This window comes from Gossypium arboreum, chromosome 7, assembly GCF_025698485.1.
Source record: "Gossypium arboreum isolate Shixiya-1 chromosome 7, ASM2569848v2, whole genome shotgun sequence".
In the NCBI taxonomy this organism is placed as follows: Eukaryota; Viridiplantae; Streptophyta; class Magnoliopsida; order Malvales; family Malvaceae; genus Gossypium; species Gossypium arboreum.
Window position 1 is genome coordinate 38500164 of NC_069076.1, and position 18342 is coordinate 38518505.

The 18342-nt window shown below is 37.8% G+C and overlaps 1 protein-coding gene across 1 annotated transcript; it reads right to left on the reverse strand.

Annotated features, from left to right (window-relative positions):
* Positions 1 to 12855: 12855 nt before the first annotated feature.
* Positions 12856 to 16203, reverse strand: LOC108477458 (uncharacterized). The gene is made up of 9 exons (XM_017780009.1): positions 15686 to 16203; positions 15292 to 15443; positions 15153 to 15235; positions 14825 to 15014; positions 14321 to 14454; positions 14213 to 14279; positions 14032 to 14104; positions 13522 to 13632; positions 12856 to 12946 (listed from the first exon to the last, which is right to left on the reverse strand). The coding sequence occupies exons 1-9, from the start codon at positions 16201 to 16203 to the stop codon at positions 12856 to 12858; spliced, it is 1419 nt and encodes a 472-aa protein (XP_017635498.1).
* Between the last annotated feature and the right edge of the window lie 2139 nt (positions 16204 to 18342).

The window sequence follows — 18342 nt, forward strand, 5'->3', positions numbered from 1 at the left end:
TCCATATGAAAATAGACTCATCAAGATTCGATTAGATAATTTATTCATTATTTAATTACATTCCTACTATTTTTAGTGATTTTTCAAACTCACATCACTGCTGCTGTCAGCATCTATTTTAAGGCAAATCTCACCTATTTCATAGTTTCCATGATTCAACTAGCCATTTGACATACATAGCACCAAATATGATCGTGATTAACCATTCCAATGGCTAATCATTGCCAAGCAATTCCACACCTCACAATAGCCATATATATACGCAATGATTATAACGCTATGCTCAAAATATATAAGCCATTTTCGCATGGCCAACCGAATATATACATTACCAAAAGGTACTTAATTAACAACAAGGTCAGTCCTATACATGCCTCTATCAAAGTTCAACTAAAAGAGTACAAAAAGGGCTTACATAGTGTGGACAACTTCGAATTTGACAATCCCGAGTCCGATAGCTGATGAACAAAATCTATAAAACAGAGAATTAAAGAAACGGAGTAAGCATTTAATGCTTAGTAAGTTTTGAGTAATGAAATTATTTACGACTAAAGTATAGCGTTCATATGACTAAATGAATAATTGCATATATGCATATTCTCAAAATCATACTTACTTCACGCTTCAACCATTATATTCATACACAGGGAATCAAACCTAACTAGAGGCTGGAAGCTCGTTAATCAATTGAGCGAATACTATTTGAAAGGAATCAACCTTTCCAATGCATATATGAAACATACCTTATCGTTTGGATTTTATGAGCGTGTTAATTGAAATTATTACAACAAGATCACTCATTTCCAAACCCAAGTACCTTCGGGAATTAGCCGGGTATAGCAACTCGCACAAATGCCTTCGGGTTTTAGTCCGGATACAGTCACTAGCACAAATGCCTTCGGGACTTAGCCCGGATATAGTCACTAGCATAAATGCCTTCGGGACTTAGCCCGGATATAGTCACTAGCGCAAAGGCCTTCGGGACTTAGCCCGGATATAGTCACTAGCATAAATGCCTTCGGGACTTAGCCCGAATATCATCTGAGTAATCATGCACATATATCAATAAGGCATAACACATCTATATTTCATTTTCATACTAGAATTCAAACACAAGACATTTATCAACCATTACCATTTTCGGCTCAATAGCCACATACAAAGAACATGATTTCGATTTGCTTTATAACATGATCTCTATATGTGACACCCCTAAAGTGACCCTAGTTGGAAAGTGGTTTTGGGACCACAAAACCGAGTCATAAAAATAATTAACCATTATATTTGATGCTTATTATATGTATATAGGCATGTGTGAAAATTTCATGTTTGAAATTTTGTTAATTGTAAGTGAATTTTTTCTAAATAGGATTTGTGTGAGAAAATTTAGAAATGTAATAGGCAAATGTTCAAGTGGCCTATTGATGCATCTTAGAAAATGTTGTCCTTGCATGTCAAAATACCCAAAAGATGAACTAGTGCCAGGCCATGCTATGGGATTAACCATATTATAAACACTTTGTGATAATGGGGTATGTAGGAAACAATAAAAAAAAAAAAGAAAAAAAAATTATCATGTTGCTCAAGTTGGCCGAATAGAGTAAAGAAAATAAGAAAAGGGGTGAAAGAAACAAGTCTTTATTCTTGTTTCTTCTTGGCCGATTCTAAGAGGGAGAGAGGGAGCAACCATTCGGTGAAGCTAAGCCAAATAAGGTGAGAAATTCATGTTAGCTTATGAATTTTTTTTAGCATATGTTGAGTTAGATATTAAGTTCATTACATAGCCCATGACAAAATTTTTAGTTTTATGGTGTCTTGAGCATTCGGCCATGGGGAAAATGGTAGGGGATAGATTGATGTTTTAAGGTTTAATAGAGTTTAAGCTAGTAAATACTTAATTTTGGTATTTATATGTGAAAGAGATGAACTTGAAATTTTTGAATTTACATGAATAAATCTTTCGGTTTGTCTTAGTATTAAATTGAAAGGAATGCCGTAGGTGCTTGAATGTACTAACTAGATATTGTTTTATATACATCTCTCAATAGGTTCGGCTGTGTGCATGAAATTAGGGGATTAAACCTTGAATGATGTTATATATAGGTTTCGGCTATTAATCTTTGTGTTTAATTTCTTTATGTGTTGATGCTCAAATTGAAAAAGGGATGTTAGTTATGTTATAACATTTGCTTAATAATGAAAGGACATGAGCTTAAAGTTGAGTTGTTAAATAGATTTTGAAGTTAGCCCATGTATTTATTTTTGAATTTAAGAAGAATGATACATTCGACTATGCTTTGATGTGCTTGAATTGTTGTTAAGTGAATAAATATTTGTTTGATGATGTATATATATATGTATTCGACAATGGGATAAAATGTGTATTAAGGTAAGTTTTATGGTGATTATGCTTGTGATGTTGGGTTAATATTCGGCATTGAGTAATGTGGGGTAAGGTGATTAATCGGCTATGAAATTAGCTAAATTGAATAGGTATGTTTAATGATATGCTTAGTATAATGTATGATCTTATAACTCGGTTGGGTATTGAGATAAAGGTTAGATGTATGATTGGATTATGGTATGTGTTAAATTGGTTAATCAAAGATTAAATAATATGTGATTTCCAAATATGATTGTTAAGTGAAAAATATTAGTTAAGTACTTAAGCAATCTATTGTTTTACTTAAGCTTAAGAGCAAAGATGATCGAAGTCGGATAGGGGAAAAGAGAAAGTAAACGAATAGCCGTGGACATCTAATCGTCGACCACTTCCGAGGTAAGTTTTAAGCGATTAAACGTTGAGTAAATTCAACCATAATAGGACATAATGAGTTGATTTAATAAGATATGACGTGGCCATGATATGTCTTAAACTCAAATGATAAGTTCATAAGTGTTTGGACTTGGAAATTTAAGAGCAAATTGTAATAATTTGCTTGGACAGCAGCAGTAATGTGATTTTAGAAAATCACTATAAATTGTTGGTGTGGAATTATAGGCTGAATAAAATATTTAATCAAAGATTAGTTGGTCTAGTTTCTTATAAAAGAGACCGTGGAAGCAAAGAAATTTCCTATAAAGAGATATTTAAAGTTGTGTGGGACAGTGTCAGAATGACTCCGAAATCCCCTATTCTGTATTTAGAAAATCGTTATAATTTACACAAAAATGGTTATAAGGTAAAATTTATATGCTTAGACTCCTTAATGAGTCTAGTTTCAAATTAAATTGAATATAACACATTTTGAATTCTGTACAATGAGAAATCTGATTCGTAGTGAGGAGTGGTCAGATTAGTCGAACAGTGAAACAGGGGAAACTTTAAGAAAAATCTGGTATTGATTGGCCAAACCTAAAATTCTGAAAAATTTATGGAAGGAAGATATACGAGTCTATATTCAGGGAAAATTAACGGCAAGTGATTTGGAGTCTTGTAGCTCCAGTTATAAATAATTTAGTGATCATTGCTCAGGAAAACAGCTCGTAGTGAATATGTGATTTTGTTGTAAACATGGATAAAACTTGTTTTAGTTGCTCATAAGCTATTGATTAAACCCATACTTGAATTCTAATTCGTGATATTGTAAAATGATATATGAGTGTTAGATGGATCTTTGATATTAAAATTTGTGAAATTGTAAGTTTATGAGTATTCGAATATGAAATGATAGTATGGCGTGAAATTGAATTATTCATTGGAAAATGATTGATGTAGATTCGGCCAAGACCAAGTCTGTACATGATAGTATATGTGGTATGTGAAGTATATTTGAATAATTGTGATGTGAATACATGAAAATTTATATTTTGATTTAGGATTTTATGCGATGAATGTGAATGTGTATATATATGTGATATTAGGCCGATGTGATGAATGTGAAAGTGTATATAATATATGTGATAAGGCCTAATGGCCGATGTGATGAATGTGAAAGTGTATATAAGGCCTAATGGCCGATGTGATGAATGTGAAAGTGTATATATGTGATAAGGCCTAATGGCCGATGTGATGAATGTGAAGGTGTATATATGTGATAAGGCCGAATGGCCAATGTGATGAATGTGAAAGTGTATATATGTGATAGGGCCAAGTGGCCAACGTGATGGATGTGGAAGTGTATAAATGTGATAAGTCCCGAAGGGCATTTGTGTCAGTACTATATCCGGGTTAAAACCCTGCAGGCTTTATGCGAGAATATTACACTGATTAATGACCGTAGGCTTCGTGCTCGTACTATATCCGAGCTCTAATGACCCGATGACTACATGTGGAGATTTTGTCCGGGTAAGCCCCGAACTAAAGGTTTTGCTGAAGATTCAAGTAAAGCGTAAGATTATGCGACTTCACAGTGACAATTAGTAATAAATACGTTCAATGCGTTAAGTTGGTCAGGTATGTATTTTGAGATTATATTTAAGTTTGATTTAGATTAAATCACAAGGTCGTTATGTGATGCACATGTGAGTAAAGCAATAAGACTGTTCTATGATTATTGTGCATTTGGTCAATGTGGAAAGTCAGGTAAAAATATGTAATGTACCTATGATCATAAGAGGTCACCATCAAGTGAGAATTTATCTGCCTATTATATATGATGAGATGTGCATATTCGGAAAAGGGGATGGTATGCCCGAAGGAAGAGTGAAATAAAAATACGAACAACTATGTTATAATCTGATTGTTATCTATTGACACTGCTTAAAACTTACCAAGCATTGTAATGCTTACTCCGTGTACTTTGTTTCCTCTATTTTATAGATCTCATTTGGAAGCTACAGGCTCGGGGATCGTCAGCAACTAGTCACACTATCACTATCCACTGTTTGGTACTGCTATGTTTTGGAATATCTTATGGCATGTATAGAATAGACTAGTAGTGAGAGGATATTTTGGTTAATGTATAGGACTACCCTTTTGTTGTAGGTCATGTACCTTTCGGTTTTGTGTAAATTTGGATAGCCATGCGAAAATGGCTTAAGTATACTTTGATCATAGCATTATAATCGTTTTGTATGTCGTCCGTCAAGAGGTATGGAAATGTTGGTAACGGTTAGTCATGGGAATGGTTATTCATGATCACTTTTGGTATATGTATGACAAACTCTAGTTGATCCATGGAAGATCATGAAATAGGTAAAGTTTACCTTAAAAATAGATGCTGGCAGCAGCAGTGATGTGGATGTGAAAAATCTCTAAAATTAGTAGGAATGGAATTAAATAGCGAATAAATTATGTAATCGAACCTTGATGAATCTATTTTCATAAGAAAGTAACGAAACATTCATATGAACAGTATATTATGAGATGTTAAAGTTTTCGTGAGACAGGGCCAGAACGGTTTCTGGATCCCCTGATCTGACTTTGGAAATTCATTATAAATTAACCAGAGACATTTAGAAGTCATTCCATATATGTATAGATTCCTTTTTGAGTCTAGTTTCTATAGAAATAGATGGCATCAGTATTGAAGCCCTGTATAGGGAGATATCCAAATCGTAATGCATGAAGGTCAGTGTAGTCGCACCCTGTAATATGGGAGGCTTTAACTAATAAACTGTAATAATTGGCCCGACCAAAAATTTTAGAAAAAAAATCTGTAGATGGATATATGAGTCTAGTTTTTGGAAAAAGATTATGAAACTGATTTTCGAGTTGTGGAACTCCAGTTATGATTTTTAAGGTGACAGTGACGCAGTTAGCCAGTCGTCTGGAAAATTTTTAAACGGACTGTGAGAGTAAATGAATTAAGTCGGTTAGCACCTCGTGTTTGACTCCGGCAACGGTCTCGGGTACGGGGTGTTACACTATACGCATTCGGCTGCCCGTCATAAGTATGAACTAATTACCTCAATATATAACTCAAATAGAATCATTATATCACCGTTTATTCGTTATGCTTATATGTCACGACTTAAACAAATCATAAACTAAATTCCATTACTCGAAAACTTACCTCGGATGTTGTCGAACGACTCCAACGGCTATTCAATTACTTTTTCCTTCCCTTTATCGGATTTAGTTCCCCTTTGCTCTTGAGCTTAATTTAACAAATAAATTGATTTAATCATCTTGAACATCAAGAGAAATTCAAGGTACTTAGCCCATATATATATCAGACATTAGAGTCATATATATATGAAATCATGAATCAAATTCAACATATTAGCTAATATTCTCCTTTAGCCGGTTATCTAAGTCAAGATAGAATCATCAATATGCTTACCTATAGCCGAATGTGCAACATCAATCTATCACTATCATCTACATACCTAATCAAAGGCCGAATACACCTATTCCAACATGATATCATTCCTATTTCATTTAACACTTAACATTTACCACATATCAATTAACCAATTTTTTTATAATTACAAAACTCTTCATCTATTCATGCTCTCATATTCGGTCACCTCTACCTATACTAACCATACAACTACGTAATTCTAGGTTTAAACACAATTACAACTTTCTAGTACCATGGCCGAATACTTCATGAAGTTGCTAAGACCCATCCTTTTCTAATTCTCACACACCTCACATCCAATCCTTTTGTTAAGCACTCAAACTCAATCATCTTCAAGCCTCATTACCACAACATCAAACACCAACTAAGGAAGGCAACTTCCATGGCGAGTATCATCTCCTCAAATAGCAAAAATTTAAACCATGGGCTAGGTAGAATTCAAACTAACAACTAAAAGTATGCATGAGTTTTATGGAATAATCATCAAACATACCTCTTCCTAAACATCAACCAACTGAACATGAAGCAAGAGAATCCTCTTCTTCTTCCTTCCTCAAGTCACGGCAATGGAGGAGCATGGATGAAACAACTTTGTTTTCATCACCCCTCCATTTTCATTACTTAAATACTAACCTTTTTATTTTATTATTTTTAACACAACACATTAACACAAAATGTTTATAATATGTTTTAACCCATTGCATGGCCAGCCACTATCTAAAACTTGGGTAATTTGACATGCAAACCCATCATTTATACAACATGCATTAATAGGTCCTTATAGATTAACCTATCACATTTCAAAAGTATCACACATAAGTCCTATTAACTAAATTCACATGAAATCGACTAAATCGAAGCTTAAAACTTTCACACATTCATATTCACATATTTTAGACAATAAATATCATATTCAAATACTTTGGTGACTCGGTTTAGAGGTCCCGAAACCGCTTTCCGACTAGGGTCAATTTAGGGCTGTCACACTTGTCTGTTCTATCCGACAATGTGTTAGTAGCAGAATTAAAGGCCAAACCCTTGTTGATTCATCAAATTCGTGAAGCTCAGAAAGTTGATGATGAATTGGTTGCAAAACGGGCTGAATGTGTTTTGAATATGGAATCAGAGTTTCAAATTGACGATGACGATTGTTTGAGGTTCAGAAGTCGTTTGTGTGTTCCAAGAAATTCAGAACTTATTTTGATGATTCTGAACGAAGCTCATTGTAGCCGAATGTCAATTCACCCGGGGAGTACGAAAATGTACAACGATCTGAGACGTCAGTTTTGGTGGCATGGTATGAAACGAGACATTTTCGATTTTGTTTCGAAGTGTTTAATATGTCAACAAGTGAAAGCGGAACATCAAGTGCCTACAGGTTTACTTCACCCGATCATGATACCTGAATGGAAATGGGATCGAGTCACGATGGATTTTGTATCTGGGTTGCCATTGTCGGCAAGTAAGAAAGATGCGATTTGGGTTGTTGTTGATAGACTGACTAAGTCGGCTCATTTTATCCCTGTACATACGGATTATTCATTGGATAAACTAGCTGAATTGTATGTTTCTCAGATTGTAAGATTACACGGGGTACCCATTTCTATTGTGTCAGATAGAGATCCGAGATTCACCTTGCGATTTTGGAAGAAATTGCAAGAAGCTTTGGGTACCAAGTGGCATTTTAGCACCGCTTTCCATCCCCAGACTGATGGTCAATCCGAACGAATAATTCAAATACTCGAGGATATGTTGAGATGTTGCATCCTTGAGTTCAGTGGTACATGGGAGCGGTATTTACCTTTGATTGAATTCGCTTACAACAATAGTTTTCAATCAAGTATTAAGATGGCACCTTACGAGGCTTTGTACGGTCGTAAATGCCGTACACCATTGTTTTGGTCCGAGCTTGGTGAAAGTAAAATTTTCGGAGTTGATTTGATTAAAGATGCTGAGCAGAAAGTAAAAATAATTCGTGAAAGTCCTGAAGGCGACATCGATCGTCGAAGTCGACGCGGATTTAAAACGAAGAGATATTGAGTATCGTGGGAGACAAAGTGTTTCTTAAAGTTTCACCTTGAAAAGATACTCGATTTGGCCGTAAGGGCAAACCGAGTCCGAGGTTCATAGGGCCGCATTGAAATATCCGAACGAGTTGGTCCATGGCATATAGATTGATTTTACCCCCTGATCTCGAGAAGATTCACAACGTTTTTCATGTTTCGATGCTTCGACGTTACAAATCTGATCCTTCGCACATAATAAATCCCTCCGAGGTTGAAATTCAAGACGATATGAGTTATGAAGAAGAACCGATTTGTATCCTAACTCGTGAAGTGAAAGAGTTGCGAAACAAAAGGGTTTCGTTAGTAAAGGTGTTATGGCTCAAACACGGGATCGAAGAAGCTACTTGGGAAACCGAGAACTCTATGAAAGAACGATACCCAAACCTATTTACCGGTAAGATTTTCGGGGACGAAAATTTCTTGAGTGGGGGAGAGTTGTGACAGCCCTAAATTGACCCTAGTCAGAAAGTGGTTTCGGGACCGCTAAACCGAGTCACCGAAGTATTTGAATATAATATTTATTGTCTAAAATATGTGAATATGAATGTGTGAAAGTTTTAAGCTTCGATTTAGTCGATTGCATGTGAATTTAGTTAATAGGACTTATGTGTGACACTTTTGAAATGTGATAGGTTAATCTATAAGGATCTATTAATGCATGTTAGAAAATACTTGTACTTGCATGTCAAATTACCAAAAATTTTAGGTAGTGGCCGGCCATGCTATGGGTTAAAACATATTATAAACATTTTGTGTTAATATTTTGTGTTAGAAATAATAAAATAAAAGGTTAGTAATAAAGTAATGGAAATTGGGGGGTGATGAAAACAAAGTGAGAGTTTGGTTCTTCTTGGCCGAAAAACCAAGTAAAAGAAAGAAAGAAAGGTTTGAAGAAGTTCGGCCATGCTTGTAACTAGGTTGAGGTATGTTTGATGTTATTCCATGAAATTCATGCATATTTTTAGTTGTTAGTTTAAATTTTTCCTAGCCCATGGTTTAAATTTTTGCTATTTGATGGAGATGATACTCGGCCATGGATGTTGTCTTTCTTGGTTGGTGTTTGATGTTGTGGTGATGAATCAAATAAGAATGTTTTTACGTAATACATTTATAATTACTTAATTTACTTTCGATTCAATAGGTTTGGAGTGGGAGGGATGTCAATGACGAAATTAAATGGCTTTCCCAAGGTCCGAACAGAGTAATAAAAAAATATAGTGCCTTTCTCATCAATGGATACAGATTTCATACAAAATATCGCGAGAGAATGAGGAGAACTCAAAATTGTGGAATTGTTGTTAATTCTTTAATTACAAGTTATGCTAGTGCTAGGGACAGTAATCCAATTGAGGGTAATGTGGAGTATTACGGACTTCTTACCGATATTATTGAATTGGATTATTATGGCAGATGTAAACTTGTCTTATTTCGGTGTGATTGGGCTGATGTTAATACTACTCACGTAATTAAAAAAGATCAATTTGGTTTTACAATGGTTAATTTCTCTCGCTTGATTCACACTGAGCAACAATTGATGGACGAGCCATATGTATTTTCTTCTCAAGTGAAACAAGTTTTTTATTCGAAAGATGCAACTGATGAGGGTTGGTATGTTGTACTCCAGAACACCCCTAGAGACTTGTTCAACATGGGTAATGGAAGTAGAGATGACATCATCGAAAGATCAGAAGCATTACATTTTCCAGAACAAAACTTAGATAAAAATATCCCTAGTACCAGTACATATCAATGGGTTCGACATGATGTGGATGAAGATATTTACGAATAATGGTGTAGTAAGATTTTATGATTTTTTAATTATATGTAATATTATAATTTTAATCTTGGTAATCTTATATTTTTTAACTATTTTATATGTACTATTATTGTTGTAATTTGTTACTAAAATTTTAACTATTTTATGTGTATTGCAGGAAAAATGCGTAGAAGAAGATTACGAGATTTAAGTATTGTCCAGAATACTTCAAATTCAGAAGAAGCAAATAGTGAACAGCAAACAGTTGTTGGATCTTCGAATGTGTCGGAGACACTTGACGAGCCTGCAGAATTTCAAAGTAATGTTAGGTTCATTTTACATGTGTTAACTTTTATTATTGATTTATTTGTCAATTTTAATATAATAATAATATACCACAAAGCCCATAAATAGCCTTATCAATGTAGTTCACACAACCTAGATCAATATTTAGCGCACTTGGCGCTATTTCTCCATGTGGTGCCCTCAAGCCCATTGGGCCCACACGGCCCAGCTGGGTCTAGTATGGCCCAGTTCCGTTCTGGACCATGAGAACGCTCATGGCCATCTCACCGACCACACAGCCATGTTTCGTAACACGGCCCGTCACACACATTTTTTGCTTTTTAACCTTTCGGCTTTTCGACTTTTCAAACTTTATAGTTTCACATCAATCAGTAGTGTTCACACACCTGTAATGGAACTGTTGTCACAACCCTCTGAGAATAAAGCACCTAAGATTCATAACGATCTACCATTAGCCACAATCATGTTACTTCTAAACCAAAATATTGAAATCACATTAACTGGTTTATTACTACTTACCAAGCCACCAATTGCTGAGCCCTTCTTGTTCACCACACGAACTCCTCCAAAGCTTTAACCTATAACCGAAACAATAACCGATTCATCAGAAATAATACTTCATTGCAAAAATAAATAATATCCAAAATGCTTACCACGAGTGACCAGACTTCCTATTGCGAAAGGACAATCAACCGAACTCCTTAATCATAGAAATCGTGCCCCTAGCACATTCGGCAACCATAGAGTTAAGTGATAATCACTAAAACGAGATAAGGGTGAATGAGTAGGGCACAGAGAAGAACAAGAAATTGCAAACCTAAGAAGAGAAAGGACTAACCAATAATCGGCCTAAACTCTAATCTAAATGCCCAAGTACCAAAAGTGATGTTTAGTTTTAGCAATAGAAAAGATATCCCAAAAGAGAGGGGAGAAAGAGATGAGTCAGCTATAATCAGAGAAGAGTAATTAGAGTTCAACTTGAAAAGAACAGGATATAAGGGTTCGGCCTCACAACAAAAGGGCAAAGAGGAAACGATGGGGGAGAAGTGCACTCAGGCAATTGGCCAAGTTGAGAAGAGGGGGAGAAAATCCGTGAGAAAGAAAAGAAGAAGATAGAGGACAAGTAGAAATCAACCAAGATTAAGGGAAAAGTTGGCAGTACACCTGGGGACCTTTTGAGGAACTACTCGAAACTAGAAGAAGGAAAACGCAAAGCACACAGTTGAAAAACCTGAAATGTGGGGGGAGAATTCGGCACTAGGCTAGACTATGACCAAAATTGGCATAGTGGAGACTCCTACTTTCAACCAACTACTCTTTCTCCCCCACTCTTTAATCCATTCCCCCTATCTCTCGACAAATCTCTCCACAACTCTCTCCACTTTTCCCTCACTTGACTGATTCAAATTCCCTTCCCCTTATCAGTGTTTCAGTCAACCACTACTACCTCCCCAAAGCAAGCAGTAAAAATAATCTCCCTTATACATGAGTAGAGATTCAAACCTCAAACTCCTTGCACATACCACACGCCACCTACCACTAGGCTAGCATGCTCATTTTTTCATGTCCTACACATATTAATTTAAAAGCCCACTAGCAACCAACAAGGGTTTATCCACATAAAGACCAAAATTTTGCTCAAGCCAGGACTTGAACCCATAGCTCCACAGACACTCCCAGAGCATTAAATTACTAAGCCCAACATACTTTCACATTGCAGTTACACAGAACAATTCTAACAGGGTTTTTGGGATTTGGGGCGTTACAGTTCTACCTTCCTTAAAAAAAATTTTGACCTTGAAATTTACCTTATCAAAATAGGTTAGGGTATTGTCGTTGCACCGCCTCCTCGAGTTCCCATGTAGCCTCTTCAGAACTGTGATTCTACCAAAGAACTTTCACCAAAGGGATTGATTTCCTTCTTTGGACTGGTTCCGCATCGAAAGTCAGATCTGGTCTGACTTCAATTTCTTCAACTGGCACCACATGCGTAGGATCAGAGCAATAGCGTCTCAGCATCAAAACATGAAACACATCATGAATCCACTCTAATTCTGGAGGTAACTCTAACTGGTAGGCAACTACTCCTACTCGTTTCAAAATGCGGTAAGGCCCAATAAACCTTGGGCTTAACTTGCCTTTACGCCAAAATTTTAGTACTTTATTCCATGGTTAGACCTTCAAAAAGACAAAATTTCCCACAGAATACTCAGTCTCCTTACGCTTCAGATTCACATAAGATTTTTGTCTATTAGATGCTGCCTTAAATCGATCTTGAATCAAGAAAACTTTATCCTCGGTATCAGAAACCAATTTAGGACCTAGAAGTCACCGCTCACCCAACGTAGTCCAACACGAAGGAGTACGACACCTACGACCATATAATGCCTCGTAGGGTGCCATCTGAATGCTGGAATGGTAGCTATTATTATAAGCAAATTCTGCCAACAGCAAGTAATCCTCCCAACTACCCCGAAAGTCAATCACACAACTCCTGAACATGTTCTCCATTATCTGAATCACCCTCTCTGATTGCCCATTTGTCTGAGGATAGAACGCAGTATTGAAGTCTAATCATGTGCCCAGAGCTTCATGTAACTTCTTCCAGAACCGTGATGTGAAACGAAGATCCCTGTTAGATATTATAGAAACTGGTACCCCATGCAGTCTCACTATCTCGGATATATACATCTTAGCCAGTTTCTGCAACGAATAATTCGTACGAACTGGTATGAAATGGTAGTTTTAGTCAACAGATCCATTATAACCACACTGAAACTTTCTTAGAAGGCGTTAGGGGTAGCCCACACACAAAATCCATAGTTACTCTTTCCCACTTCCACATCAGAATTTTAATCGGCTAAAGTAACCCAGAAGGCAACTGCTGTTCTACTTTAACCTGTTGGCATGTCAGACACTTCCCCACAAATTCGGTAATCTCACGCTTAAGACTTGGCCACCAATATATCTCACGGAGATCTTTGTACATCTTATTTCCACCTGGGTGCATAGCATAGGGGCTACTATGCGCCTCTCGCAGTATAAACTGCCTCAACCCAGTATCCTTAGGTACACAAATTCTCCCTTGAAAACAAAGTACCCCTTCACTATTCACCCCAAAATCCAAAGTTTCACCGTTTTTTACCTGACAAACCGAAGACTCAATGACTCATCTTCCAACTGTTTACTCTTAATCGGCTCAACCCACACTAGTTTAACTTGGAGCTCAACCAACAAGCTACCATCATCAAATAAGCTAAAACGAGCAAACATTATCTTTAGATCAACCATAGCCCTATGGCTCAGTGCGTTGGCCACCACGTTGGCCTTACCAGGGTGGTACTCAATCGAACAATCATAATCCTTAAACAGCTCAATCCATCTATGCTACCTAAGGTTTTACTCCTTCTGAGTGAGGAGATACTTGAGGCTCTTGTGATCAGTGTAAATGATACACTTCTTACCATACAAGTAATGCCTCCAAACTTTTAATGTGAACACCACAGCGGCCAACTCCAAATCGTTTGTTGGGTAATTCCTCTCGTGAGTCTTAAGCTGGTGAGATGCGTAAGCTACCACCTTACCCCCTTGCATCAAGACACAACCCAAACCGATGTGTGATGCATCACTGTAAACTGTAAATTCCTTTCCAGACTCTGGTTGAATCAAAACAGGAGCTTCAATCAAAACTTTCTTGAGCTTCTCAAAGCTCTCTTGTTGCAAATCATCTGTCCAGAAAAATGGCACATCCTTACGTAGCAAGTTAGTTAAAGGTGCGGCAATCAATGAAAACCCTTTTACAAACCTTCGATAGTATCCAGCCAGTCCCAAAAAACTGTAAATTTTCAACACAGTCCTATGCTGCTTCCAATCCACCACAGCCTCAATTTTTCGAGGATCAACCTAATCCCATTAACAGACACCACATGACTAAGAAACGTTACTTCACGTAGCCAAAATTCACTCTTGCTGAACTTGGCGTACAGTTGCTGCTCTCTCAAGGTTTGCAGAACTACCCAGAGATGTTCATCATGTTCATCATCATTCCTTGAATACACCAGTATGTCGTCGATAAATACTACAACAAATCGGTCCAGATAGGGTTTAAACACTCTATTCATCAGATCCATAAAAGTTGTCAGTGCATTAGTCAGTCCAAAGGCATTACCAGGAACTCGTAACGACCATAACGAGTCTTAAACGCCGTCTTGTGCACATCAGCCTTTTTAGCTTGCAATTGATGATACCCCGACTGTAGATCTATCTTTAAGAAAATCGATGCTCCTTGTAGTTGATCGAACAAATCATCAATCCTCGGCAAAGGATATTTATTCTTAATAGTCAGCTTATTCAGTTGCCTGTAGTCAATGCACATACGCATGGATCCGTCTTTCTTTTTTACAAATAAGACTGGAGCTCCCCATGGAGACACACTTGGTTAGATAAACCCAGGTCCAATAACTCTTGAATCTGGGCCTTAAGCTCCACCAGCTCCTTCAGTGTCATTCTGTAAGGGGTGATGGACACTGGAGCTGTACCAGGAAGGAACTCAGTCCCAAACTCCACTTCCCATTCTAGAGGTAATCCCAGTAATTCTTCAGGAAAGACGTCCGAAAAATACTTAACAGTCCTGATATCCTTTACCAAAGAGTCCCCAACATATGAAACACTGACATAGGCTAAGTACGCTTCACAACCCTTGCGAACCAACTTCTTGGCCCTTAGTGCAGAAATTACATTACTCAAATAGTTTCGTCACTCCCCAGTTACCACTACCTCCTCATCTGCCTCAGTTCTCAGTACAACCCATTTACTAGCATAGTCCAAGCTTACCCGATGTTTGAATAACCAATCCATGCCTAGTATCAGGTCGAATTCCCCAAAAGGCAGCTCTATAAGATTTCCAAAAAGACACCTCCATGTATCTCCAAGGGAACATCTCTAAACATCTTATTTATCTGAACAGATTGCCCCAATGGATTTAGAACAGTGATCTCAATCATTGTATCTTCAGCTATTATACCCAATGTTTCAGATACAGAGCATGTTATATATGAATGTGTAGACCTAACATCAATCAATGCGATATAAAGTACATTATGGATAAAGAACGTACCCGTTATAACGTCTGGAGCATCTTCATCCTCACAGCGACATTAGACTAGTACCGGCTGCCTCACTTCTGTATGACCAGCATCTCTGTCCAGTGCTCCGCGACCACAGCCCATACCATTTCCACCCCTGGCCTGACCACGGCCTCTCGATGGATGCTGACCACCTCGCTGTACACTACCCAACTAGTAGCTTACATCTGCTTGGGCCTCCATGGACGATCCTTAACACAGTGCTCCAACGATCTACATCTCAGACATGCACCTAATATCCTCCAACATTCGCCCTGTTGGCATTTTCCACGATCAGCACAAAACTGTGATCTAGTAGCAGCAACAACAGGGGCTCTAAATCTGACTGGCCCATCAGCTCTGGGCTTTTTCTTAAACCTCTGAAAAGAATTCAAGGGCTCAGTATCCCTCTTACCTCTACCTCTATCTCTGCCCTGACACTCAGCACATGTAACATGCTCGGCGATTTTAGCCTTGTCAACCAGTGCTGCGAAATCTAACTCCCTCTGAGGAGCTATCAGAACCCTTAGACCGTCTCTACGGCCATCCTCAAATCGGACACACCGCTCATATTCTGTTGCCACCATCCCCCGTGCATAGCGACTCAGCCGTAAAAATTTAGCCTCATACTCAGCTACTGTCCTATCTCTCTGAGTTAAGTTCAAAAATTGCCTCCTATGGGCATCTACATAGCTGGCACCCATGTATTTAGCCTAGAAATTAGTCTTGAAACACTCCCAGGTCAAATGATCAACTTGAGTGCCCTCTTTGACAGTAAGCCACCACTGGTAAGCCTCGTCTCTCAACTGTGATACTGCACCTTTTAGTTTCTGATCAGGGATGCAGACAAGGTCATCCATGATCTGCTCCGTGGCCTCAATCCAATACTCAGCCACATTAGGGGAAACTCCAGCAATACCCCTGAATATTTCTGCCCTATTAGACATAAGTCGTTTCGTAACTGACCGATGGCCCACATTACCAGTACTAGACCCAGCAACCCTTTCTAGAATCCTCAACATTGCTTGGGATAGTGCGTCATCCCTAGATGCTCGATTTTGAGACCCCGTCTTGGCCATAGGTGAAGCTAATGCCTCTCTAACTTCCTCATTAGGCTGGTGTCCAGAAGACGAAGACCCAGTCCAAGTACTTCCACGGCCTCTGCTGCGACTTCTACCACAAATACCCCTAGTGCTCATAGTCACGCTTTTTATCTGTGTTAAAAGTTTTATGCCAGTCAGTTCATTGTTCCAGTGTTTATTACAGATATCTTATAAGCAATTTTCATTTTAGAGTTTGTTTTCGTAGTTTGCATTCTTACTACAGTTCATGGTTTACTCTAAAGAGTTTTAGTACCATTTTACTACCTAAGTAGTTTCAGTAATAGCATTTCTATATTCTTATCTTAGTAAAAACCGTCCGAAGACTTAAAGGATCGACGCGGACACTCGGTGTACCACTCCTTCAGTAAAACATTTCCAAATTATACTAATCACTATAAATTATTTGTAAATAATTCTGTTAAAATTTCTTTGTTTCTTTGGAAACCCAAATCCACAGCCGAGTTTTGCAACCTAGCTCAGATACCACTAAATGTAACACCCCAAACCCGTCCTAAGCGTTATGGCCAAATCTGTGATGTCACATTACAGTGCTTTTCAAAACACGAGTCGTCGAAAGGTTCGTTCTTTGTAAAACATCAATGGGTTCTTAACAAAGGGATAAGAGGCCTAGTATATTTTGAAAACTCATGTTGTTTAAGTAAAACATTAGTTATACTGGTTTATTATTAAGCTTTAAAATCATGCTTGTTATGGACGTTTTTAAAATGTTTTGCTTGAGCGTGATGATTTCAGAAAAACATTTGTTTGTATCTTTTTTTTTTTGAAACCCGAGTCCTATCACTAGCAGGTAAATAAAATAATAAAATCCCCAAAATAAATAAACTATAAAAGGCCTTATTACAATGAAAAAACCAAAAATAAAATCTTAGTCATATTCAATAATAAAGTACTACATCGAGTGGCCACCTCTGAGTCCTCCGTCGCCTAGATCCGTCTAAGCTTGGGGATTTCCTACACAGATAACAGACGGGTGAGTTTACGAAAACTCAGTGTCTAAAATCCCAAAATAGCAGATAATCAGAGAAAACGTAATCTGGGCCTAAGCCCTCTTTATTCCAGTTAGGGCCTTAGCCCCTTTTCTAGTAACAGTAGCAGTCTGGGCCTTAGCCTGTTTCGGTAACAAAGGCAGTCTGGGCTTATAGCATTTCAGTACACTACCTCCAAAATCATATAACCCATCCCATGTAATGCAACAAAATAACATACGTGTATGCAGAAATAACATGCTCAGAATATATAATACAGGGGAATTTCAGTCAATTTACCACATAGGGGTATAATGGTCATTTCATCATATTAGGGTCTAAAGATACTTAACGACCCAACAGTATGTCCACAGTCGTCTAGGCGACCTGTGCAACCTTATTAGTCAAACGATAATAATGGGCCTACAAGCCCCTAATGCGGGCCTATGTGGGCCCACATGCGCATCTGGCCCACAAAGCCCAGAAATAGCCTTATCCATGTAGCTCACACAACCTAGTTCAATATTTACCACACTTGGTACGATTTCTTTGTGTGGGGCCCACAAGCTCATTGGGTCCACACGGCCTATTTCAGCCCAGTATGGCCCAATTCTGTTCTGTCCATGAGAATGCTCATGGCCATCTTGTCGACCACATGGCCATGTTTCGTAACGCAGCCCGTCATACGGGTGCCCACATGCTCGTGTGGTGTCGACCACCCACTTTTTGAGTTTTCAGCAATTCGGGTTTTTGC

Coding starts and splice junctions, on each gene's coding strand:
- LOC108477458 (XM_017780009.1), bottom strand. CDS start 16,203: ATGGGTGCCAGCTATGTAGATGCCCATAGGAGGCAATTTTTGAACTTA. Junction 15,236..15,291: donor TCCCTTGGAGATACATGGAG/GTGTCTTTTTGG, acceptor ACCTGATACTAG/GCATGGATTGGTTATTCAAA. Junction 14,105..14,212: donor GACTGTGTTGAAAATTTACA/GTTTTTTGGGAC, acceptor TTTTCTGGACAG/ATGATTTGCAACAAGAGAGC.